This window comes from Lasiodiplodia theobromae (assembly GCF_012971845.1).
Source record: "Lasiodiplodia theobromae strain AM2As chromosome Unknown scaffold_33, whole genome shotgun sequence".
Classification (NCBI taxonomy): domain Eukaryota; kingdom Fungi; phylum Ascomycota; class Dothideomycetes; order Botryosphaeriales; family Botryosphaeriaceae; genus Lasiodiplodia; species Lasiodiplodia theobromae.
The window spans coordinates 178,650-203,323 of NW_023336512.1; the positions used below are offsets into that span (position 1 = coordinate 178,650).

A 24,674-nucleotide genomic window follows, 5' to 3' on the forward strand; every position below is an offset into this window, starting at 1 on the left:
CACGCCGCCAATGGGCTAGTCTCCGTAATAAGAACACGGCAGTACTGTTCTATCAGCCACGATAAAGCATTTGTCCGCCGCCTTATTCACCGGCGGCGCTCTTGGCAGACGCCTGCCAAGCCCTGGCGGACAGCGATAACGCTCGGCGAGGGTCTCGGGCGTCATCAGCGCAGATCGACAGCGGCTACCTGCAGCGGTAGTAGGTCGCCCGGCTGTATCGCAGCGGAGCCGTATCTTATCGGCATGTCTACGTACGCCCCGCACTGTCCTCCCCGGACTCGCACAGGCCTCGTTCTTCGCCCCATTGCTTCCTTGTACTTATCGCAGGACCTACTCCAGGGCAATCTCCGCCGCCACCGCCGCACAGGCTTTCTGGCGCTTTTAGGATAGTCGCCGATGCATGAAGCTGGCGTAGATATCTGCACCTCGCTACCATGGACGTAGATAAATCTTCAGCGTCCCCGTCCTTCCTGGCGGCCTTTGGTATCTATTGTATCACCCCACTTCAGACCAACAGCAGAAGGCTCCTTGCCTCGGGTTGAATTGTTTCGACTTCGCTACAACCATCGAGGACATCGCAGTCCCAGGCCAGTGCCAGCCCAGCCGAAGTCGACCCTCCACTCGCCACCATGGGCAAACCCGATCCGGAAGACATCGTCGTCGAGGCGTCCTCCTCGCCAGCCGAGTCGCAGAAGGGCGAGACGTTCCCCATCTCAACGCACCACGCTGGCATCGAGGAGAAATACGGCACCACCAAACGCGGTCTCAGCGGACGCCATGTCCAACTCATCTCGATCGGAGGAGCCGTGGGCACTGGTCTCTTCGTCGCCATCGGCTCGCACCTGCGCACCGCCGGTCCCCTCTCGGTTCTCCTCGCCTTCATCATCTACCCGATCGTCTTCGTATTCCCCTGCTACCTCTGCGTTGCCGAGATGTCGGCATACCTGCCCATTCGAGGAAGTATCTACGAGTTCGCGACCCGCTTTGTCGACCCCGCTTTCGGATTCATGCTTGGCTGGACATACTTCTATGCTGCGAGCATGTTGTTTTGCGCAGAGCTGAGTGCTGTGGCCACGGTCATGCAGTATTGGAGTGATGTAAACCCTGCTATTTGGATTGCCATGGCGCTGGTGGTTTGCTACGGTCTGAACGTTTTTGCAGTGAAGTAAGTCTACAAAATTGGTCTCAAATGATCTGGGGCTAATCACAAACTCCCTTAGATGGTACGGAGAAAGTGAATTCTTCTTCTCCTGCACCAAGATCCTGCTCATCCTCGGCCTCATTCTCCTGACTTTCATCACCATGGTCGGCGGCAACCCCAAGCACGACGCCTACGGCTTCCGCCACTGGACGGGCGGCAACGCCATGCACGAGTACTACACCGACGGTTCGACTGGACGCTTCCTTGGATGGTGGAGCTGCGTGCTGTATGCCGCCTTCTCCCTCGGCGGTCCCGATCTGGTGGCCATGGCAGCTGGTGAGATCGAGAACCCGCGCAAGAACATCCCGCGTGTTGCCCGCAACATTTTCCTGCGCGTCTTCGTCTTCTACGTCCTCGGCGCCCTCTGCGTTGGCATCATCTGCTCGAGCCGCGACTCCCGCCTCATCGGCGCCATTGACAGCGGCGAAGCTGGTGCTGCCGCCTCGCCTTGGGTCATCGGCATCCAGAACCTTGGCAGTGAGTTTCCCCCCTTTTCTGAAGATGCCAGAGAACATCTCAGCTAACCTACTCGCCAACTCAGTCTCCGGCCTCCCCGACCTCATCAACTTCCTGATCATGCTCTCCGGCTGGTCCTGCGGTAACGCCTACATGTACTCGGCATCGCGCACGCTCTACTCGCTCGCACTGGACGGACAGGCGCCGCGCTTCCTCCTCAAGTGCACCAAGTCGGGCATCCCCATCTACTGCGTCAGCATCGTCGGCGTCATCGGCTGCATCACCTTCATGGTCGCATCATCATCAGCCACCGAGGTCTTCGGCTGGTTCATCGACCTGACCATCTGCTCCTTCGACATCGCCTACACCAGCATGGTCGTCACCTGGGTCGGCTGGAACCGCGCCCTCAAGGCCCAGGGCATCTCGCGCGACTCGCTGCCCTGGAAGGCCCCCTTCATGCCCTACGGCGCCTACATCGCTATCGCTTCTGGCTTGACCATTCTGGTTTTCGTCGGCTTCGACGTCTTCGCCCCTTTCTCCGTTCAGGGCTTTATTACGAGCTACTTCGGCGTTGCTTTCGCCGCTGTCGCCTTTGCCATCTGGAAGATCCTGAAGAGGACCAAGTTCGTCAAGCCCGCCGAGGCTGACATCCACAGTGGGAAGGCTGAGGTTGATGAGGAGTGCAAGGTGTGGGAGGAGGCCCCGCCGGAGCCGAAGGCGAGGAACCCGTTCCTCAGAGCCTGGAATGCGCTTTGGTAAGAGTAGTGTAGGACGGTAATTAGTGATTAGATTTTTTTTTATGTAGATGAGAAATGTGTAATGGGATATAAATAATGAATTGTACATACGTATAATGACTTGCCTAACTCCTGCCATTTCTGTGCATTCGTTCTCACCCTAGGTTGGCCGTATAAAATATCAGGGCCAAAATTGGTTGACAAATACAAGAGAGCCAAAACTCGTTCAAACTATTCATGTCACCTTCGACAACTTTTGGCCCCATTGTAAGCACTTTTCTTTTCTATTGTGTTCTCTTCTTTAAAAATTTGTTCTTTTGGTTTCTTGCTGGTACAGCACCATAAGAAAATTTCTGTTGAATAAAGTTGTAATCGCGCTATCCGCGGCAGCTTCATCCACGCCGCAGAGATACGCGACTCAGGTGTGGCTCCACTTTTGAAAGAGGCAGCAGCCTTCAAAATAGCCGAGTGTTGATTCACGCAGGCTTCAACTGATACCCAAAGATTTTATCTTTATCGCGCCAGCGGCTCGATAGGCAGACTGCTTTCTTCAGTGATGTCGCCAATCATGTCGAGCGAGTCGCCACGCGTGTCGATCCAACCATTGTCTAACCGACGGGATGGGAGTACGGCGCAGCAGTACATAGTAGCCATTTAAGGTAAAAGCTGGGCCTTGGCGTGCGGCGTAGGGGGCGGATAACTCAAAGGTAAAGAAAGCTAATCCCATCGACTAGCTGCATCCCGTCAACGTCTCTTCCGTTCCATTTCCTTTTCTTACCGCAATTTTAGATCTCTGTTCTCTCAAATATCCTATTTTCCGAACATAGAGCTTTCTTAGGTCCGCTTTAAGCCTGTCAATCAATAATTTGTTTCCTTCATGTGCAGCCGGTCTGCTCTCCATAGTAAGGTGGTTAGTGATTTTGGTCGAGTGAAAATAGGCATGAAGCTAAAGTGTGGTAGACTGTTAGTATGAGCAAAAGTCGTGGGCCGGTTGTCTGCGCTAAACACGGCTACAATTATCTCCCTGGTAGCCGTAGCATCCTCTTGCTCGAACTCCAGGAGCGGACTCAACGACACCCTCGCCTCTGCTATTTTGCGTCGTCATCTGGCTCATGGCCGAGTCAGACGACCTGCACGAGTTCGAGTGGCTGCACAAGCGCTTTATCCCCGCGCTGGACTGGCTGATCGACAACCGCGGCGTCGAAATGCCGTAGCGCTCGCCGCTGAATGCCGTCTTCTGTGGCGGCTCAGGCCCCAAGATTGCGGATTGGTACGTATTCCTCATTTGGGCTGTTGACAAAGTACGGACGCAGCGTGCCTCGAATCTTCGAGATTCCATCTATTCCATCCTTGGCATGGCTGGGAGGTTAATACCGCTGGGTATCGAGAGGCTGATTATCCCTTGCTCGTCGGAAACACCCGAAGTCATCTATAGCCGAGTGGCTGGTGTCTTCCTCCAGAGATTCCCATTTCTGTTAATAATGCTGTCCATGTTGGCTCACTCAATAATCTTCCATCCTGGGGTCCCTGATTCAAGCGTTCACGGGTCTTGTCCACTTTCGATAGGGTGGATTAGCCGTGACGGGAAACCACTGTTCGATGCTCTCACGTGGAATAGACAGGGCGACTTTCGTACTGGATCGAATGACCGTATCTTCTCCTCCAAGGTGCTCGTTTTGATTCCGTAGTCGCGATATAGGAACCCCTCAAAGTTATCATGACGGAGTATCGCGATTCAGGTTTATTCAAGCTTTGTCGGGGCATGAAGAAGACGTTTGGTTCCACGGGTCAGACACGCCAGGAAGCGCTTTAGAGAATCCTAGTCCTCGAAGTGGATAACGATTACCCAACACTCCCTAGCGCATCCTCGCAATTCCAAGACTGGGCTAGAATTAGTTCGGTAGCCGGGCTGTATCTCAGCGGGAACGACGAAGAGGCTCGGTCGAAGTATCTGAAAAATTACCGCCTACTTGGACGAACTGATGTGCGATGAAGGTTCCCTTTTGTTACCGAGTGCTGTGGCTGAGAAAGAGGCGGAGTATTCGGCCGAGATCTTCGACAACATGCCAGGGCGCAAAGACAACCAAGAGGAATGGAGCGACTTCCAGAAAGAATTCAGCGGACAAAGCACGCCGTTCGCCAAAATTCTAGGCTGCACCGCGGAATCGAGAAGGCTTTACAGGACCGCTCGTGGGTTTGTTGGTCTGGGCCCTGAATCAACAAAAAAAGGCGGCCAAGTCTAGATGTTCTCGGTCGGGGTCTGGGGTGGTGCCACTGATCCTTCGCAATAAGTCGTGGCCGGCTGGCTCATAGAAGTTAATAGGAGAAACCTTCCTCGATGGATTTATGCGTAGCACTATGAAAGAGCTTGTGGGAAAGAGGGTGCGAGAAATCACTGTAGTTTAGCGGATGCCGGGATGGATATGGGATCAACGAGGCGGAGTCGTTGCTGCGTCTGCGGTGGCAATGTCTTCACCGAAGTCTCACATGATCGGATTTCAAATCCTCCCAACGGTCTCGCAGGGCACAAGGTTGAAGGCCAGGTGGACATGATGGCTGACGGGCGGTGCTGCGCCTTGCTGGTAGGGTTATGGGCGTGCAGCGCCACCGAGAAGCCGGCTGGGCACTCTGCTGCACTGAGCTGACCGACCTGTTGCCGTCCGATCCGAGCGAAATGCGAATGCAGGCTTCGCCTCGACGCAAACATTCCGAGCGCTTGCGCTTTCCGCTGGGAGCATTCAGTCCGCGAAGAGGGGTTTGCGCTGTGACACGCGCATGTCACAGCCTTGCATGATTTGATTACAAAGGGGAGCGCCTCGTTAGGCAAGGTCATTTGGCGTTTTTGGGGGCTGAGCTGCAGTCATCAGCAATGCTCAGCCGCGTCCGTCCGAGAGCCCGAAGGCGCTGGCATCCGTCGTAAGCGGCCGCACGTACTAGAGTGGCGGGGTAAGTACGTACAGGAACCGACTTGTATATCTAACATCTGATTTCTCCTCATTTGACCCTCACTTCAAACTTTCTCTCTATTCGACTTTCCGTCCCATCAAAGATAGTCTCTCTGTACACTATTCAGATTCGTTAAACTCTCGATATGTCTGATCCCTACAACCAATACCCCAACCAGTACGGCGCTCCTGGCGGATACGGAGCGCCGCCTCAGGGCTATCCTCAGCAGAACAGCCCCTACCCTCAGCAGGGTGGCTATCCGCCGCAGCAATCGTACGGTCAGCCTGGCTACGACAACCAGCAGCAGCAGTCCTGGCAGCAGAACCAACAACAAGCCTACGGCTCGTACGGTCCTCCGTCGCACGGTGGCTTCCAGAACGGACAGCAGCCTCCTGCGCAGTACGGCCAGCCTCAATACGGCCAACCTGGGTATGTTCAATCGCAAGTAAACTGTGCCATTGGCATTATTCTAACCGTGTTTTTAGTGGTTACCAAGACCCGAACCGCAGCTATGAGCAGCAAGGTCCCTCCCAGCAGTTTCCCCAACAGGGCGCTTATAACCAGAACCCTTACCCCTCGGATCCCAATGCCCCTAACTACAACCAATACGGTGCATCCGACCCCGCACATGCCGCCGAGGGTGATCGTGGTATGATGGGAGCTCTGGCCGGTGGTGCCGCTGGTGCATTTGGCGGCAAGAAGTTCGGAGACCACCCTATCATTGGTGGCCTTCTTGGTGCCTTCGTTGGGCACAAGGCCGAAGACAAGTGGAAAACGAGCCACAACAACAACAATGGCCACGGAAGCGGCAAGTGGTAAGCCGCGTCTGTTTGGAGGATGCTGTTTTAAATTATCTTTATAATGACGCATGATTTGAAAGATTGGGTCTCGGATATCTAGGATATTGTTAGCACGCTTTGTGGCGCATTGGGATGTTGTCATGTATTTTCTCGTTTGTATGTACATACAGTTGTTCCCCAAAAGCACATGCTTATGTGGGTGGTTCAATCGAAAGTCTACAATCTGGACTTATGCCTCATCTCGGCGATGATCTTCTCCAAACCTTGTCTCAGATTTTCACTCATACCATTCGTTCCTGGTTTTCGCGTATCTCTATCCACAAACACGTGCACGAACTCGCCGACAGCCCTAACTTCTTCGATACCTCTCTCGAACACGCCAATTTCGTATGTCACGGAGCTCTTCCCTAGCTTATTCACCCTCAACGCCAAGTCGGCAACGGCAGGGAAGCCCAAAGGCGCGAAGTAATCGCAATGCGAGTGGACCACGAGGCCGATCTGGGACGAGGTGGGCGGATGTAGCGCGCAGTGCTGGATGAGGTAGGTATTGACGACCGAGTCGAAGAGGAAGTAGTAGACGCTGTTGTTCATGTGGTCGTACATGTCGTTGTCACTCCTGGACGAATCGTTAGAGCGATTAAGACGCGAGAGTTAGATATACGGGAGGCTCTACCATCGCGTCCGGTACTCAAGGTGGAACTTGTAGTCGCTGCGGCGACGCGCCTTGAGTTCTGCTTGTGCCATGATGGTGATTGGCTTGTACCAAGGCAGGTACAAGAAAATAATCAAACTCTGATGGTGGTTGAGGGTGCGCAAGCACCTCGCGCGACAAGTAGTCTACATGGCGATGGCCGGCTGCGAAGCCTAGAAGGCGGGCAGCGGAAAGCGGCCGAGGTTCAGCTCAACTGACCAGGGTCTTTAGCGATAAGATAAGATTTTCATTGCATGATGACCACCCAAAAAAGTCCCCCAGCATGTCGCGTTAGCTACCGAATCAACCACGCCTTCTCCACGATACCCTCTCCCTCCATTCCCTCCGCTCCCCGCGCACATCGCCAACCCTGGCGCCCTCACCCCGCGTCCTCGAATACCTCATCCGGCGCGGGCGCATCGCAGGACCAAAGGCCATGGCGCTGACACCGGCGGAGCCCAGGAACTCGTTCCTGCGCGAGGATGAGCACAACACGAAGCCTGAGGAGTTTGAGGAGCCGCCGCCCGTCGTGGTGACGCCCGTCGGAGACATGTGGCCGCGACCCTACTACCTCGAGAACGGCCTGCGCCGCGTCCAGCCCTACCACTATACTTATAACACCTACTGCAAGGAGCGATGGCGCGGCCGCGAGCTTCTGGATATATTTTCCAGCGAGTTCAGGGACCGGCCAGTTGAATATTATGTGCGTAATACCTCCCTGGGAGAAAGAGTTCCTGGAGCTGTTTGGTCAAGAGCATGGGGAATACATCTTGTTTACGGCAGGAAAAGGGAGACAGAGAGGAAAAGACGGAGAAACTATGCTCGAGAACTGCTCAGCTAACGGCGGCGTTTTTCCTCCTAGAAAGAAGGCATCGAAAACGGCGCCATCGTGGTGAACGGCAAGCGGGCCTCGTCGATCCACCACATCGTCAAGAACGGCGACGTCATCTCGCACACGATGCACCGGCACGAGCCGCCCGTCACGGCGGTGCCCATCGGCGTGGTGCACGAGGACGACGACATCATCGTCATCAACAAGCCGGCCGGCGTGCCCGTCCACCCGGCCGGCCGCTACAACTACAACAGCGTCGTCGAGATCCTGCGCGCCCAGCGCGGCTACTCGTTCAACCCCAGCCCCTGCAACCGCCTCGACCGCCTGACCAGCGGCGTCATGTTCATCGGCAAGAACCGCCGCGCCGCTGACGAGCTGAGCGTGCAGATCAAGGCCCGCACCGTCAAGAAGGAGTACGTCGCCCGCGTCGTTGGCGAGTTCCCCGAGGGCGAGATCGTCTGCGAGAAGCCCATCCTGCAGATCTCGCCCAAGCTGGGCCTCAACCGCGTGCGCGCCAACGGCAAGGAGGCCCGCACCGTCTTCCGCCGCCTGGCCTACTACCCGCCGCGCGAGGACGCGAACAAGTCAGCCGCCCAGCGGGAGCGGGAGGACGCGCAGCGCCGGCAGGCCGAGAAGGAGGGCAAGCCGTGGAAGTCGCTGCGCGGGTACAGCATCGTGCGCTGCATGCCGCTGACGGGCCGCACGCACCAGATCCGCGTGCACCTGCAGTTCCTGGGCCACCCTATCTCCAACGACCCCATCTACGCCAACCAGCGCGTCTTCGGGCCCTCGCTGGCCCGCGACGACGACCGCTCCGACGACGACGACGACATCATGACGCGCCTCGGCAAGATGGGCAAGGACGAGGTCGCCGAGGCCGTCGCCTACCACGACGAGATGGTCGACGACTACAACAAGCGCAAGGCCGAGAAGCTCTCCGGCAAAGTCTGCGACGTCTGCAGCACCCCGCTCTACAGCGACCCCGGCGAGCACGAGCTCGGCATCTACCTCCACGCCCGCCGCTACGCCTGCGAGGAGGGCCGCTGGAGCTACGAGACGGACCTGCCGCCCTGGGCCCTGCCGCCCGACGGCTACGAGGGCCCCACCGAGGCCACCGTCGAGTCGGACCCGCTGGCCGCCGACCTGGCCAAGCTGGGCCTGAATGAGGACGGGACGGTGAGGGAGGAGAGGAAGAAGGCTGAGGAGCAGCAGGAGGAGATAGAACAACCGGAGGAACAGCCCGCCGTTGCCGTTGCTGCATAGTGCGATTTAACGAGATCAAGACGAAAAGAATAATATAGATCCTGATATCTCTCACGTCATTCGATTCGATCTGAACCCCCATTGCTGGAACTTTCCGTGACTTGTCATTGCAAAAACATCCCGCCTGATCTCCAATTATCCGCGGCGTATCATGTCAAAAAATCGTTTTCCTTTTTACACTCCTCTCTCTACTGAAGCCGCGGTATGCAATCCTTACCGTAAATCACCACCATCATCACACCAAGTGACCACTTCTCCAAAAATTCCTCCACCGTCACTTTACGAGAACGACGCCAGCATCCCTGGCCTCTGCGACTCCTTCTCCTCCCACTGCAAAAAACGACACGTTCCAATTAGCGCGCCCGTTTTTTTTTTCCAAGAAGAAAGAGATAAAAAAAATCAGCGCAGCAGCAACAAACTCACCTCCAAGAAATCCGTCGCCGTCATCAACAGACACAAGTTATCCACCAACTCCTCCAGCTCGGCGCCGGTCGCCTGCTCGCCGGGCCCACCCTTCCTGGCGGCGCGCTTGAAGACGGCGACGACGCTCATGCGGTTGTCGGCGATGAAGTCACGCGCCTGCTGGCGGCACTGCTCGTTCTGCGGGCCGCGCACCACCACGACCGAGTTGACGACGCGCAGCACGCTGAGCATCAGGTCGAAGAACTTGCGGAGGGCGTGCGGGTTGTCGATTTCTGTGTTGCTCGCGGGACGCAGGTCCGGTGTGTTAGCCGTGTTTTTCTTCTCTTTTGACGACGATGATGGTGTTTCCCATGGTAGGGGCGTGTTGCTGCTGCTGTTGCTCTTTTTGGCAAGGCGGCTTTGTTGTTGTTGGTGTAGGGGAATTGTTGCCAAGGTTGGTGTTCTCGTACCAAAGCCGAAATCTGGGTCTGTTGAGAAGATTTGTGATTCGCGGATCGAGGAGAAAAGACCGGCGTTCAGGACTTGAGCGGCGCCGGATTTAGTCTGGGAGATGCGGAGGAGGAGGGCTAGGTAGGCGTCAATGAATGAAAGTAGGAGAGGTACGTCTGAATATTGTTAGCGAGGATGACATAAAATAAGATGGGATCGGAATGTTCTACCGGCTGCGCTGGTGGTCCGGAGCTCCGTCGGAATAAGCTTGATACTGTCTACGAGCACGTCAATGAAGTTGAGCCGTACTAGCGAGTCGATGATATATCTTTCATCCTCGCGAGCACTGAGCGCCACAAGAGCATCCAGGAAGAGGAGAGCAGAAATTCTGCAAGTCCCTTGGCCTGCATACGAGTCGTCGCAGACTACATCAACCATTTTACTTCCTGCCGACTTGACAGTGCGCATGGCCTGAGAGTTGAGGGTCGATGGTGGCGGTGAGCTCTTGACCAGAGCTGATGCGTTAAGGGTTCCGCTGAAAGAGCGGCCAAAGCCACCGGCGTTTGCAGGTTTACCTGCATTGTTGGCCGTCCCACGGAGGTAGCGGTAGCAGATCTGGTAGCAGATCTCGCGTAGCTCTGCATTAGACACTAAGCAGAATATTCCGCTGAGAGCCACCCGGAAGAGCTGCAACAATCTGTCTTTGGCAAGATCGCTTGTTCTTCCCTTCTCTTCAATCGACTTGGACTTGAAGTTAACATTTGCCAAAAGCCTGCGCGCGAGGTCGGCAAGATCAATTGCAGTGCTGACGTCTTCAGTATAAGCCTTCTCGAGCTTTGGTAGGATCACTTGAAGAGCCTGAAGAATGAACGAAGTCTTCGTGCTTTCATCGAATTCGCCCTTCTCCAAAAGGACCATCATAAGTTGAGTCCAGGCCTTGAGGACTTCTCCCCGAGCGCGTGCGATATCCTTCCGTTGGTTGACGCCGACGAGATAGCCTAAAACGAGTTGACCATCGGCTTGCATCTGCTGCTCCTCAACAGGCGAAAGAATCCTACCGGCTTTGCGCAGCTCATTCGACCTGATGGTAATCAACTCCTCGACATGCCGGATGTCGTATTTCCGACCGGTAGAGGAGTCCTGTGATAAGCATATGTCGAAGTCCATGGTGCCCAGCAACGGTAGCTCAGGAAGCTCGTAATCGCCCACAACCTCAAGCTCCATGAAATCGAACAAATCAAAGACGCTTGGGTTGGCTATCTGTTCGCTATCGGGAAGGACGGTCACACCGAGTAAAGCCGTTTGCATCCGTGCTCGGAGTGTTGGCAAGCCCCCGATCAGGCGAAGTTCTCTGGCGGTGTACTCGAAAAAGGCTGTCCTCTGCTGGAGGAATTTTTCCAACGCAACAGCAGAGGGATGGAAGATGAAGTCGGGATCAGTAATGTTTCTGCCAGAGAACAATGTGTTGTTATCTACAAGATGCTGTCGCAGCATCTGGCTCTGGAAGTAGTCGCTTGCTCGCAGCTCAGCCATGACAAATGCCGATGACAGAGGCGACCTCCATAGTTTCATCAGGATGTTGATGCACTTTTGCTTGATCCCGCTGGACCATGGAGCAAAAGACTCGCTGATCATCTCTGGGTATTCGATCGCGAGACGTAAGACAGAGTGGAACAGCGAATGACCAGCAGCGAACAAGCCATCATCCGGGATATCCAATGTGCTCACCCCGCAGCTGAAGCCAAGCAAGAGGTGTGCGACTGTAGGGCGGTTGGGGATGGCCTCGAGACAGCTGTTTAGGAAGTCTAGGATGCCCATTTTGATGAGGTAGCCCGGCGCTTCTGGGCCTTGCTCGAATTCTCTTTGATCAAGCTCCATCTCCGCTGTTAAAGCCTTGGCAATCCGCTCCGAGTCGTTTTCTTTTTCCATGATACCAATCACTTTACTCCGATCAGACCGCTGTCCGAAGCCTGCCATAGGTGACACGACAAGCTTGCGTGACGAAGTGAGCTTTTCCAGCAGATGTATGGAGCAAAGAGTCAAGTCCTGCTGTCCAGTGCCGCAGTACAGTCCGAGGTCGACGACAACATAGAGGTTGTTGAGAATCGCATCCTCGAAAGAGGCGAGGGCCGTGTTCGCAACCCTTCTCTTCTGTGTGGCACTCTGCGATCGAATCCCGCCCCTTTCAATGTCAAGGTACGTATTTTGGAGTCTCATGACCAAGTCCAATACCTCAATGCTCTTCACTAAAGAGAGAAGCAGGGGGGAATCGGGTGTGGAGTCGTTGACCTCTGCAACATCTTGATGGGCAGCGGCGAAAAGAGAAGAAATTACGTTGTCGTTGAAGAGCCACTCCATGACGCGAGCGAACGGGTGGAGCTGCACGTAGGCAAGTAATGAGGAGGAGTGCATTGCAGTTTCCACGGGCAGGTTTGATGAGTTAGCGAAGACGACTAGATCTTCGTTGAATGTGGATAAGCAGACTGAGATGAAGTTAAGACAGTGCCAGCGCAGGACGCGCAACTGCAGTGGCTCCTCAATCTTTTTACACAGCTGGCCGAAGACACGCTCGAGCGCGAAATCGACGTACTTGTCAATCCCTGGCATACGGTAGCTGGAGCCTAGCGTCTCAGGGAACGGAAGAGTGTCGTGTAGTCCGGTATCATCAGCGTAAGGCGCGACCAAAGCCGTCAAAAGACTCATGAAGGCCGTTGCTTCGTCGTAGTCTGTTGCGACTGTGTCAAAGAGAATCTTCTCTGCACTAACGGAACCTGTAGTCCGCGAAGTTATGGCAAGCGGTACAGCATTGTGAGTTATCCAAGAATCCAGTTGGGTCCATATGCTGTCTCCGACCGGAACAGTTTTTGCGACGAGTAGGGAGCTAAGCACGCTGAAGACATTTGCTCTCAGCCGGCTCTCCATGGGAATAGTTGCAAGCTGAAGAAGCATCTCAACAACAGGGAAATTGGGATTGGTCAAGATCCAGCTGCGTGCCTCGGAGCTTTCCCTGCACAAATGAGTAAGTAGTCTCAAATGGCATTCGAGCATCAAGCCAGTCTCGGGCTCAACAAGATAGTCATCGGAATCTTGAGCAGATCGTTGGTAACGCATCGCAGGAGAAGGGGTTGGTTTTTCCTTGATGCTTGTTGCGTAAAATTGCAACTCGCTCAGGATATGCTGGTAGCTCAGAGAAGTGGTTCGGCGAAGCTTGCCGGAAGCTACTGCGCCTTCTTCCTGTAAAAACCTGTGTGCAGCGGCGGCGCAATCCTCACCCTCTGTTAAAGACTTTAGCATCTCACAGAACGCAGCGGCGCGTGGCGTGGTTTGCCGCTTTGCTGCCCATTGCAAGAAACCATAGAGATTGCCGTCGGTGTCGGACCAAAAGCTCTGGGCGGCATCAGGGCTTTCAGCGAAGGCATACGAAATAACAAGGAAGAACCGCTCGAGGTGTAGCTCCTGCTCAACGGGTCCAGGGTGGAATCGCGAATGAATCATTCGACGCTTGTCGTCCTCCTCCACTTTGAGCTTCCGCAGCGTGTCGGGCATGTTGGTGATGAAAGAGTCGACAAAGAGCTGCATTTGCTCCGTGAAGACGGCTTGAAAGAAATCCGAGATGGGTATCGAGTCGGCTGGCAACGAAGGTGCATCCTGGAGAACGAAGGACAATAACCGCGCCTTTGCTGGGTCGTACCATCTGTTTGGTCTGACATCTTGGCTGACGGAGAGCATGAAGTGGAAGGCGCCGTCTTTCAATGAGTCCAGGAACAACTGTGATCGCTCTTCGGCTTCGGCATCAAGATCAACTCCGTTCAGAGGAGCGGGGTCGACGTATCTGCCGCTGTACTCAACAAGCCACCACACGATGATGGCGGCGTGGAAGTTGCGAAGCTTCCAACCATCGCCAGCAACGACAACCTTGTGGAGAGCGCGCGCATCTTCCAGGGACGAAGAACCTTCCGAAGACACGAGCTGGTTGATCGACGAGGTGATGATGGGAATATAATGGACGAGGACGAGGTCGTGCTTGTTCAGGGTCTTGAGAGTCCCTACGAGGACGCGGAAGTTATCAATGCTGGTGTAGCCAGCCTTGATCAGGTGGGTGCAGATGGCGGCCAAGGACTCGTGCTGGCGCGTCAAGCTGGAGCGTTGGAACTCAATCATTTCCATCTCTTCAGCGGGCTTGCCAACCATGTTGCCAGCAAGCATCAGATCGGCCAATCCCTGCAGCCACCGCTCAATGTCACCCATGCTTGCCAGGCACTTCTGCCAGTAGGCATGGCCATTCTCCAGACGCATCTGCTCGTTGATGTCCAAGACCCTACGCACGTACTCGCCAAAGAAGGTAGCAAGCTCTTCGTTTCCCTCGGGATCGTGGGACTGCTTCAGCACGAGGCGCAGGGATTCGAGAAGGAACTGTCGGCGCTTGTGGAAGCGGATGATGGCAGCGGCGTAGAGCGAACGGTCGAGCTCGACAGCGTCATCCTGGGCGGCGAGGCACAGCTTGGCGGCTTCGATCTCGTCGAGGTCCATGAAGTCGGCGGCGCGAACGACGTCCTGTTTAAACTCATCGTTTACCTGGTACTTCTCGTCGTCGATCTCAAGCGTGTCTGGAAGGGTTAGCACGGGTCAATGGCAGGCGGACAGGCGTCGTACCACTCTTGAGCGCCTCGCGACTCTTATCATTCTTGCGGGGCTTGTCCAGGAGCTTCTTGAACTCGTCGACGCGCGCGAACAGCTCGACCTCCAGGCGCCCGATGTTCGGTAGACGCGCCTCGGAGAGGGCCAGCAAGTCACGGTGCAGGCCCTGCAGGGCCTCGAGGCTGTCGGTGTCGGCCATGGTGACTAGCTGCGCGGCATCGCAGAGCGCGGCGGGAAGGCGGCGGCGGCGGGTGCAGCAGACGGCGTGTTTTGGTGGTGACGGGCAGGCTGGAGCAACAGCAGCTCGACAAAACGCGCGCCAGGCCGACGCGCTCGGACCATCTGGAGCTTGTCCGCTCGCCGCCGCCGCCGCACCTCCGTCACCTCTGAACCCTCCACCGCCGCCCCACATGACGAGCACTGCTTTGGGCCATTGAACGCACATTGATGCGCTGCAAATGCACCTTTGCAAATCTCGGCCCTCCGCTCGTCGTGATAGCGGCGCTGCACGTCATCCACCATGGCCGACCCCGACGACAACCACCACCTGCACGACGTGCGTGCAGCCATTAGTAAGATGCTGTAGTACAGATGGTCTTTGGCACCTTGCTGACTTGTTGAAAAGAAAGGCTCCCCACCGCTGCCAATATTGGTGACTGCCAGAAGCGCGAAGACGAGGCCAAATTTGAACTAACGAAGAGAGTCACCAAGCCTGGTCTAACCGACAAGGACTACCACGATATCCTCACACGTTTTGCCCAAGAGAACCTCGACCAGCGGTCTCTATGGCTGCATGCCAAGCCTTCAAAAACTGGCTCAGGCAAAAGGCCCAAGGCCCAGCGCATAATGATGTCTTGTGCTGAATGTATGCGTCACACCGTCGAGCTCGGCCTGCTTACCATCCGCTACAAGACTATGAGAGCACTCGTCGACCACATTCTGCAGGCGCTTCCAGATCCATCCGGTAGTGGCTACATTGACCCTCTCGTTCCCGGCTACATCAAGTGTTTGCGCCTGGTCCTGCAGCATCCACCCCACGTTGAGCACTTGCCCGTCAAGGAATCGAGCGCCACTATGAAATTCTGCCTCGAAGCCTTCACTGCCCTTGCTCCTGAAACACAGCCTCCAGGGGCCACAAAACGCTATGCCACCCCCGCAATGACCCCGGACCCCTCCGGCGAGGCTCCTGCAAGGCGTGAGGGAGCCTCTAGCCAGCGCAATGCCTCCAGCTCGCACGCCGCAGTAGACGATCTCCTAGTCTGCATTAGATGCCTTGTCACGGCAACCAATGCTCCCATGCCGGCCGCTGCCTTGGCTGTCATTCCTACATTCACGGAATGGATAAGCTCATTTCGAAGCTTTACCATGTCTCAGGTTGATGCCTTTGCTGCCATCAATGCTGTACTATCCAGAACTTGTCTTGGCTCAATAACTTCTACTCAGCACGCAATTCGCGGCTTGATACCAATCATAACGCGTCACTGGTCTTCAAAGCTGACTTCTCTGAAAGATGAGATGTTTAATACTCTGATACTGTGCAGGGCACATATTCACCACATGCTGAGAGAGCCACAGATTGACACCGCGGATCTCCGAATCGACTTGGAAAACCTTATTGAGGCAATGCATGCTGAGTATGTCAAGCGCACGGAGCGCGAGCAGCTGCAGCTCGAGGATATTCGACTACGCTGTGCAAGCGAGTATCCCTACGACGAATCGCCTTTCAACCTGCCAGTGTTCCGACTAAAGCCAGGAAACCCTCGGTCTGAATACAGTTGGGCTGTTCTCTTCTTCGTCACTGACTTGGTCAATGCTCTTCAATCGACTCGATCCCAGGCAGACCGTCGAGGAGTGCAAGAGACGCCCAGCAAAAAGCGGCGCACATCAGACTATCTACAGGACTACCTCCGCCAGCTATCAAGCCCACAGTCTTCGGAAAAGCTTTTTGCTCTTCAAATCATCACTTTCATAGTACAGCAAGTCCGTTTGACAACGGAAGATATTCGCCTGGTCCTGGAGAGATTAACATCCAGACTCTCCGATGGCAATCCTGTCACATTGAACTGGGCGATGCTTGGAACTGCTAGGTATGAGTGTTCCTGAACCTTAGGCAAGTTTAGCTGATGACTTTTTCACGCTACAGCTGTGCAGTCCAAGTTGCGTCATCTTCCCCGGAGCTCAGAGAGCTGTGGTCGACCGTCTGGCAGTTGTGCTCTCGCAACGTTGCCACTGCCTCTACATGTAGGACAGCAGCTCATGCCATGGATATTACTCTCCGCCTTGGTCTTGTTGACTTAAGTATCGTTACTGAGACAATAGAGGCTATGGTCGGCTCCGTTGAGCTCCGGGGTCCTGCTGTTTTATCAGAAAGCAGCTGCTCCCTGTGGTTGACTATGTTCGATGTCAAAAGTTCCGGGAGTCCTCACAGCTCCCGTATCACTGCTGAACGCATGCTCCGCTGGCTATTCTCGAAATGGACACCAAGTGAGTGTGGCAAACATGGCTTGTCATCGCTCAGCATAATCTCTCTAATCAAAGGTCCAGGCAATTTTCATGACAGATCTCACCTAACTCAAAGGTCCCACCAATATGATGCTTGGGATATCGTCCGTGTGCTTTTCATGGGCACTGATCGACCTCCTCCACCACATGAAGGGAGGCCATTTTGTAGCCTTGGACCTCTCTCATTGGCCTTCATTCGAGCCAACCGTCACCATCGGCTAACAGATTACCTTCTTCTATCTTGCCATGAGGGAGAATTTGTCACTCGCCCTCGTGTGATTTCTGGATCCATTTCCAATGTCCACCAAAACCGATCCGTGCCAGTTGATGATCTCGTCCTGGACTGCTGCATCTCGGAGATGGAACAAACATCAAAGCAATTCAGAGATACGGTAGGTGAACGCTCGCAAAGCTTCAATACCGAAATGATCCGCACTATCTCTGTTCTTTGTGTGATATGCTGTCAGTTGACAACAAGCATCAACGGAATTCCTTCGGAACGAAGAAAAGAGCTCGAGAGAAGTACAAAGTCTCTGATCAAAGATTTGGCGAGTTTCGTATCGCGCCACGACTGCGATCCTGTGCACCTAGATGCTGTGATAGAGGCAGTCGCTCCGAGTTTACCGATGGTTGCTTCGCTTACTTCTCTTGGATCCGACCTTTTCGATAATCTCGGCATCAACCCTTTCATAATATCCTTGTCGAGGGCTCTTGTGGACCGCCAAAAGCCGAAGGACTCCATTGAATTAATGGAACTTGATGAATTCGACTCACAAACCAGCAACCGCATCTCGAACGGAGAGATACCAGATCTTCCAAGAGACGAACTTCTTGCAACTCTGGGTGTCAACGCTACACGTACCACAATATCGGCTACTTTGTTCCTGCTTGCCTCTGCAATTGAGGATGAAGATGATTTACTGGATCATGAATCATCAAATTCTCGGATTCCTAGAGCCTTCCAACGCCACATAGTCGCTTTACCTGCAAGCGAGCGCATGATGTGCAAACAATTGATCTCGGATATCCTGGCTTCTCAGTTACTGCTGACTGCCGAGGATGGCGAGGCACTTCTGCAAGTCGCGGCCGACGAGTTCTTAGACCTCTATGAATATGAACGCTGCGAAGTTGCCATTGGGTTCTGCGTGGAACTAATGAGAGGCACTGTGATGGCTTGGACAGATCACGAGTCAAAGGCATACGGCCTTGGAGCTGATGTATACGAGTGGTTTACCAAGAAGGCGCTGAAGGCGGGAAGTGTATCGCCTGCGGTGCAAATCAAGGTGGCAGACCTTTTCCAAAAGCTCTTACAGGTCCAACCGGACTATGCCCAGAGCCTGAGCCTGCCGTCAGTGCGAACCAGCTTGTTTTCAATGCTTCAAAATGCGAGCATACCCGTCAAGTTCCATATCATCAATTTCCTGCCAGAAATATTCGAATATTTCGTCTTGGGCAAACACGACGCAATATTCGAGGACGTTTACGAAAGCCTTCCCAAAAACGAGAGTTTAGAAGGAATGGCGTTGCGGCTTCTGGCATTCGGCCGCCTGGGGGCAGCCTGGCACACGTTGTTACGACGAAGCGTCTACCACATATTCGAGGCTGCTGGTCTTGTGAAAGAATCGGTCAGTCATGCTGCCCGTTGCATCCAGATGATTTCGGACTCGTTGAATCTTGAGAGTCCAAAATCCGTCTTCGAGCTTTTTGCGCCTCAGGTGCTATACACGTGGATGGGCAACAATCAAGAGAACACGCAAAGGCTCGAGGATATTCCATACTCCATTTTCGGCTATGAGAGCTTAGCCTCCCTCTTGGAGGATTCGCAAGTCGAGGTGTACGGCCAGCTGGCCATGCGTAACAATGAAGAGGAGGTGCCGGTTGTCCTAGAGGCTCTCAAGATTTCTCAAAAAGAACTAGCCGAGCGGAGTTTCTCCAAGGCCGCCGGCTATGCGATTGCTTGGGATCAATGTCGCGCTCGCGGATCTCAACGCGAGAATGCTACGCAGAGCAACGAAAAAGCACTCCGAGTGGTTTTGGGCGACGATACCTACAGAAATCTCGTGAAGCAGCAATTTCCCTGCGTCTTAGCCGTGCTCATTTCGACCATGGAAGACGTAGATTTGATTGGGAAGTCGATTCACAAATATCCCGAATTCCAAAGGGTAGAAGATGCCACGAATGAGATGCGAAGTATCAGCTCTTCCAGCATCTCATTACCCGGCGATCAACAGCCACTTTTCCAAGCCAAGCATATCTTCGATGAAATCAAGCGCCTATGCCGCCGTACTGGGTACGACCACGCAAGCTTTTGGACTCCCGATTGTTTTGTGTATGTCATGCGCTATCTTCTCGATAAGATACACCCAGCACTCGGCTCTCTTCATGCTTGTTCTATGATTAGGAAGATCCGGTTTCTTGTGGCCCTTGCTGGCCCAATTTCGTTTGAGACCTACCCTCTCCAGATGACGCTGGGCTCACTCAGGCCATTCCTGACGGATGCTCAGTGTGCAGAAGACACGCTCGGGATCGTGCGCTATTTGCTCCAACACGGAAAACACCATCTTATGGATCAACTTTCGTTCGTGGCCGGTAACTCGATATCCATTCTAATTTCCCTTCGGATGGTTTTCTCTTCTTCCCAAGACAGCACCACGCAGGAGAGCCAGCATCTTGCGACTGTGCAGAAAGCACAAGACTTCGACAAATGGTTTTGCGACTACCTCGAATCCTACGTGCAAGAACTTCTACAATCAACAACAAGCAGAAGCACCAAAGCGTCTTTGGAGCTTTTCCGGTCCATGATCCATGCTGCGAGGGACATCCGCACGATGGGTAATGCGACGAAGAACACCCCAGAGAGCAAGCTGCTTAAGTCCTTGCTGGAAGACGAATCAAGTGAAAAGAGGTTGCTGAACGGTCCTTCACAGGACTTGGCTTACAGCTTGCTCTGCCGCGAGTTTCAACTCCCGACGTCCTTCCGGGAAGATTTTCTTGGAGACATTGACCAAGCTGCTCGATTTGCCACGCAGGTTTGGAAGTCGAGCCAAAGATCGAACAACAGCAAGCAGTATCTCTTGTGGGCAGCACGAGTTCTTGGAAGAAGCTACAGCGCCACTGGAGTGGTTCAGGAAAGTCTGCGTAAGACGATTCGCGAGAAAAACGGGGCAAACTTACGAGGTCGGAAATCCAGAACCTCACGCATGCTTATTGTTGAAAACCTTGCAGCGCTTTTGCAAGGTGACAATCCGCGCAAAGCAGGCCTTGCCGAGCGAACTCTAAGAGAGATTCTATCTGAAAACGACAACAAGAAGCCTGCGTATGTCGAACAGGCTGAGGAGATCAAACAGGTGCTTCCTCCTGCTCTTGTGGCGGGATTGACAATGAATGATGCCTTTAGGATACCCCTCCTTCAGCCAACTTTCAGCCAAAGTGTCGAGGCGACCGCGTTCCCTCAAAGCCACAAGAAGATATCCAATTGGATCTCCGACCTGTGCATCTCTCTGGCAAAATCTACTCCCCATGATAGAGTCGTTTGTGCCTTGCCAAAGTGTCTTTCGGAGATCCCGTCTCTAAGCGAAGAACTTTTCCCTTACATCCTTCACCTGGCACTGGAGCGAGATGCCAGCAGTGGTGAGACGATCAAGGATACCATATCGGAAGCTTACCGAAGGTGGTTTGAGCAAGAGAAGGATGAAGATGCGCCTTACCTGAAAGTTCTGCTCCGCTCAGTCTTGTACCTCCGGACACAGCAGATTCCAAGCGAGAAGAACATTTCGGACCGCGTGCGCTGGTTGGACATCGACTATCTCAGCGCATCTGGGGCAGCCGCCAGATGCGGCATGTACCGAGCAGCTCTTCTACTTGCAGAAACTCATGCGTCGCAACCAGCCAAAGCGTCACGACGTTCCTCTACCGTCCCGCAACACCAATCGATTCCTCTGGATCTTCAGCTGTCAATTTATACAAACCTTGATGAGCCGGACTCCTACTATGGAGCGGAACAAGAACCGAGCCTGACGTCGGTCTTAAACCGTCTTGACTACGAGTCTGATGGATTCAAGGGGCTTCTTTTCCACGGTGCAAAGATGGACAGCGAGATGCGCCGTAATAAGACAGTTTCCCCATCTGACTCAACCAGCGTCGTCAGAGACCTCACAATGCTGAATCTCAATAGTTTGACTCACGCCATTTCGTCAAACGAGGATCTTCGCAATAATGGAGACAACCTTAAACATACGCTTGAAGTTGCTCAGAAGCTAGAGCAATGGGACATTAAGGCACCTTCCTCTCAGAAATGCGACGCAGCGGCGGTCTACAAGGTGTTCCAGGGTATGAGCATGTCTACAGACTTGGCTTCCGTGCGCAAGAACTTGGACCAGAGTTTCTTGGAGACAATTGAAGCTTGCATTGAACCGAACGCCTCCACCAGAACACTGCAATCTTCCCTCCGCTCGTTTGCTGTGCTCAACGAAATCGATGAAATCATGACCGCTAAAGATTCCGAAGAGCTGAAAGAAACCTGGCGGACGATCAAGGAGCGTACGGGTTGGATGAAAGAAGCGCGGTAAGTTTGAGTGTTCCCCATTGGCTGTTTGGACTATCCCTTTACTAACTTTTAGAAGCATGGATGATATCCGGCCGATTCTCTCTGCACGTGAAACGCTTTGGAGTATGCTGAGCAAGTCTCCGAGCTTGCAAGGGATCATAAATACAGGGCCAAGGCAACTCCGCGAACGTGAAGCGGATGCGTTGATCAACGGCTCAGAGGTCTACCGAAAGCATGGCGCTCTGCAAGAGCTTCTTGCAAGTGCCACTTATCTTGCAGACATTGTTCCGAACTGTCGCGAGGTCGGATACGAAATTGGCAATGGTGCCAAGTACCAAGTTGCTAGGGTTCTTTGGGACCAGGGTGAGAAGAACACATCTATCAGGATGTTACAACAATTGGAGGAGCAGACCAAGAACAAGAAAGATCCAACCGTTGCCCGAACCATATTGCTGACAAAGTTGGTACGTAAACGAAGACCACTGACTCACAAATCACAATAAGCTGACGTATTCAGGGCCAATACACTGCGGAGGCTCGTCTTAAGAAGCCCGAAGAAGTCATGAAGCAGTACATGGAGCCAGCTATCCGGGAGCTCAGGAACAACACCACGGGTCAAATCGCTGGCCAGGCTTATCACGCGTTTGCGAGCTTCTGCGACCAGCAACTTCAAAGTCCGGAACTGCTCGAAGACCAAAACCGGATGAGGCTATTGGCCGAGAGAAAAGAAGCTGATGCTTTAGAGTATGATAGAATGGCGAGTACACAGAAGTCCAAGAGTGCAAGAGATTATTACAGACAGCAAGCGAGGAGAGCGCGGAAGTGGTTCACCATGGACATGCAGGAAGCCCAAAAATTGGGAGACAGCCGGGTTGCATTCCTCCGGCAGAGTCTGGAGAACTATCTACTGACATTGCAGGCCTGCAACGACTACGATAATGACGTCTTCCGGATGTTTTCTCTCTGGCTTGAGTACTCGCACCTTCCACTAGCCAACAACGCTGTGTCCAAGTACATTCAGCCTGTTCCGAGCAGCAAGTTCGTTGTCCTCATGAACCAACTTTCATCTCGCCTCCTGGACCAAAGTACAGATTTCCAGAATATCCTGTCCTCGTTGGTTTTCAGGATTTGCAAGGACCATCCATACCATGGCATGAACCATATCTACGCTGGCTCCTACAGTGAGAGAAATATGAAAGACGAGACCGTCAAGTCCCGTTACGCGGCTACGAAGAATATCGGCAGGCAGCTGAAGAACGACAAAGCCAGTCACGAGATGTGGGAGCGTATCAGCAAATCAAACACTATCTATAACGACTTGGCAATGTTTGTCGACACCACCATGTTCAAGATGGGAAGGGACTACGAACTGCAAAGATATCCCATCTCCAAAAAGCTTGTCACTGCGATCCCGGGTCTCAAAGTCCCACCAATCACCATGCATATCACTGTACAGAGCAGCGCAAATTACCGAGACGTTCCAAAGATCCATAGGTTCAAATCTACAATGGGAATTGCCAATGGACTCAGCCAGCCAAAGGTTGTCACAGCAATCGCCGACAACGGCCAACCGTACAAGCAGCTGGTAAGTACTAAATAAATCCGCCAGGGGAATTACACTAACGAGCTTTACAGTACAAATCTGGCAACGATGACCTGAGACAAGACGCAATCATGGAGCAGGTCTTCGAGCACGTCAGCCAGCTCTTGCGAAACCACATGGCGACTCGCTTGCGAAACCTCAACATCAGGACTTACAAGGTCGTGCCGCTCACCCACCGGTCCGGTGTGATCGAGTTTGTCCAGAACACAATGCCGCTCATGAACTACCTCGACAGCGCGCACCAAACCTACTATCCAAAAGACTGGAGCCAGAGCCAGTGCCGCACCAAGATCGCCAACATCTCCGCGCACTCGCATGAGGAGCGGCTGAAGGTGTACAAGGAGGTGTGCCGCAACTTCAACCCGGTGCTGCGCTACTTCTTCCTGGAGCGCTTCGAGGACCCGGACGACTGGTTCGAGAAGCGGCTGGCGTACACGCGCAGCACGGCGGCAATCAGCATCCTGGGCCACGTGCTGGGGCTGGGCGACCGCCACTGCCACAACATCCTGCTGGACCAGCAGTCGGGCGAGGCCGTCCACATCGACCTCGGCGTCGCCTTCGAGGCCGGCCGCGTGCTGCCCGTGCCAGAGGTCGTGCCCTTCCGCCTCACGCGCGACCTCGTCGACGCCATGGGCTACCCGGGCATCGAGGGCGTCTTCCGCCGCTGCTGCGAGTTCACCCTCGACACGCTGCGCGACGAGCGCGACTCCATCATGACCATCCTCAACGTCCTGCGCTACGATCCGCTCTACTCGTGGAGCGTCTCCCCGCTCAAGGCTAAGAAGATGCAGGAAGAGGCGCAGAAGGAGGCTGAGGGCAAGACTGAGAACAACGGCGGCGGCGGTGCTGCCGCTTCGGACGATCCGAGCGGTGCGGGGGGTGCGGATGAACAGAGGTTCTTGTTGGAAATTCCGACGAAGAAGAAGGAGGATGAGGAGGTGCAGGGTGAAGCTGGCCGCGCGCTGAGCGTCGTGGAGAGGAAGTTGAGCAAGGCATTGAGCAGCGCTGCGGCCGTGGCGGAGTTGATTCAGCAGGCGACGGATGAGCGGAACTTGGCCGTATTGTACGCGGGCTGGAGTGCATGGTGTTGATTTGGGGTAAAAGTACAAAAGGGTAAACGTACAAAAAAAAAATGGGGAAAAGGAGTGTTTTCATGTCCAACAAAATGGAGATAAGGGCGACCTGAAAAAAGAACTGGGGAAGGGTAAATAGCAGCAATCGACCAAAAGAAACTGTAGGTGTGAAAATTTCGGTTTCATGGCGTAGTTAGGTACGACAATGGAGCTATCACTTCAAGTGTAAAACTCTTGACTCTCATCCATCGTTAACCGTGTTTGAAAACGAAGCCCGTCCATTGTGTTGTTAATGTGGCATCCTTCAATACCCCTGTCCGTCTAGGGTTTCCGTCGCTGTATTCCTGTTCTTTACTGCCTGGCTGCTCTTTCTGAACTTTCCTACGCATGAACAGAACTCTACCCCTCAACAGCATGACTGGACTATCCCCAGATTCAGTGTAGATCGGAAACAGCCTAACCGTACTCATCTCATGACAAATATGGCCTAGTACTTTCCCTTGTGCGCCAAGGATCCGGCCATCAGGGTCTGCC

General features: G+C 54.0%; 7 protein-coding genes across 7 annotated transcripts; 5 read left to right on the forward strand and 2 right to left on the reverse strand.

Annotated features, from left to right (window-relative positions):
• Nucleotides 1–629: 629 nt before the first annotated feature.
• Nucleotides 630–2,416, forward strand: LTHEOB_9702 (AAT family amino acid transporter; the record flags this gene model as incomplete). The annotated part of the gene is made up of 3 exons (XM_035519319.1): nucleotides 630–1,165; nucleotides 1,221–1,678; nucleotides 1,743–2,416. 3 exons carry the CDS (start codon nucleotides 630–632, stop codon nucleotides 2,414–2,416), a joined length of 1,668 nt encoding a protein of 555 aa, XP_035368591.1.
• A 3,069-nt stretch (nucleotides 2,417–5,485) lies between these two features.
• LTHEOB_9703 (uncharacterized protein) lies at nucleotides 5,486–6,159 on the forward strand (the record flags this gene model as incomplete). The annotated part of the gene is made up of 2 exons (XM_035519320.1): nucleotides 5,486–5,769; nucleotides 5,826–6,159. The coding sequence occupies 2 exons, from the start codon at nucleotides 5,486–5,488 to the stop codon at nucleotides 6,157–6,159; spliced, it is 618 nt and encodes a 205-aa protein (XP_035368592.1).
• Nucleotides 6,160–6,356: 197 nt separating this feature from the next.
• Nucleotides 6,357–6,884, reverse strand: LTHEOB_9704 (Thioesterase family protein; the record flags this gene model as incomplete). Its single annotated transcript, XM_035519321.1, has 2 exons — nucleotides 6,357–6,756; nucleotides 6,814–6,884. The coding sequence occupies 2 exons, from the start codon at nucleotides 6,882–6,884 to the stop codon at nucleotides 6,357–6,359; spliced, it is 471 nt and encodes a 156-aa protein (XP_035368593.1).
• A 383-nt stretch (nucleotides 6,885–7,267) lies between these two features.
• On the forward strand, nucleotides 7,268–8,926 carry LTHEOB_9705 (RNA-binding protein; the record flags this gene model as incomplete). The annotated part of the gene is made up of 2 exons (XM_035519322.1): nucleotides 7,268–7,534; nucleotides 7,694–8,926. 2 exons carry the CDS (start codon nucleotides 7,268–7,270, stop codon nucleotides 8,924–8,926), a joined length of 1,500 nt encoding a protein of 499 aa, XP_035368594.1.
• Nucleotides 8,927–9,205: 279 nt separating this feature from the next.
• On the reverse strand, nucleotides 9,206–14,615 carry LTHEOB_9706 (Nuclear pore complex subunit nup192; the record flags this gene model as incomplete). The annotated part of the gene is made up of 4 exons (XM_035519323.1): nucleotides 9,206–9,256; nucleotides 9,350–9,954; nucleotides 10,009–14,385; nucleotides 14,432–14,615. The coding sequence occupies 4 exons, from the start codon at nucleotides 14,613–14,615 to the stop codon at nucleotides 9,206–9,208; spliced, it is 5,217 nt and encodes a 1,738-aa protein (XP_035368595.1).
• Nucleotides 14,616–14,936: 321 nt separating this feature from the next.
• On the forward strand, nucleotides 14,937–16,519 carry LTHEOB_9707 (Phosphatidylinositol 3-/4-kinase catalytic; the record flags this gene model as incomplete). The annotated part of the gene is made up of 2 exons (XM_035519324.1): nucleotides 14,937–14,988; nucleotides 15,042–16,519. The coding sequence occupies 2 exons, from the start codon at nucleotides 14,937–14,939 to the stop codon at nucleotides 16,517–16,519; spliced, it is 1,530 nt and encodes a 509-aa protein (XP_035368596.1).
• Nucleotides 16,520–17,544: 1,025 nt separating this feature from the next.
• On the forward strand, nucleotides 17,545–24,158 carry LTHEOB_9708 (Phosphatidylinositol 3-/4-kinase catalytic; the record flags this gene model as incomplete). The annotated part of the gene is made up of 5 exons (XM_035519325.1): nucleotides 17,545–21,482; nucleotides 21,541–21,928; nucleotides 21,982–22,208; nucleotides 22,263–23,049; nucleotides 23,100–24,158. The coding sequence occupies 5 exons, from the start codon at nucleotides 17,545–17,547 to the stop codon at nucleotides 24,156–24,158; spliced, it is 6,399 nt and encodes a 2,132-aa protein (XP_035368597.1).
• Nucleotides 24,159–24,674: the final 516 nt, after the last annotated feature.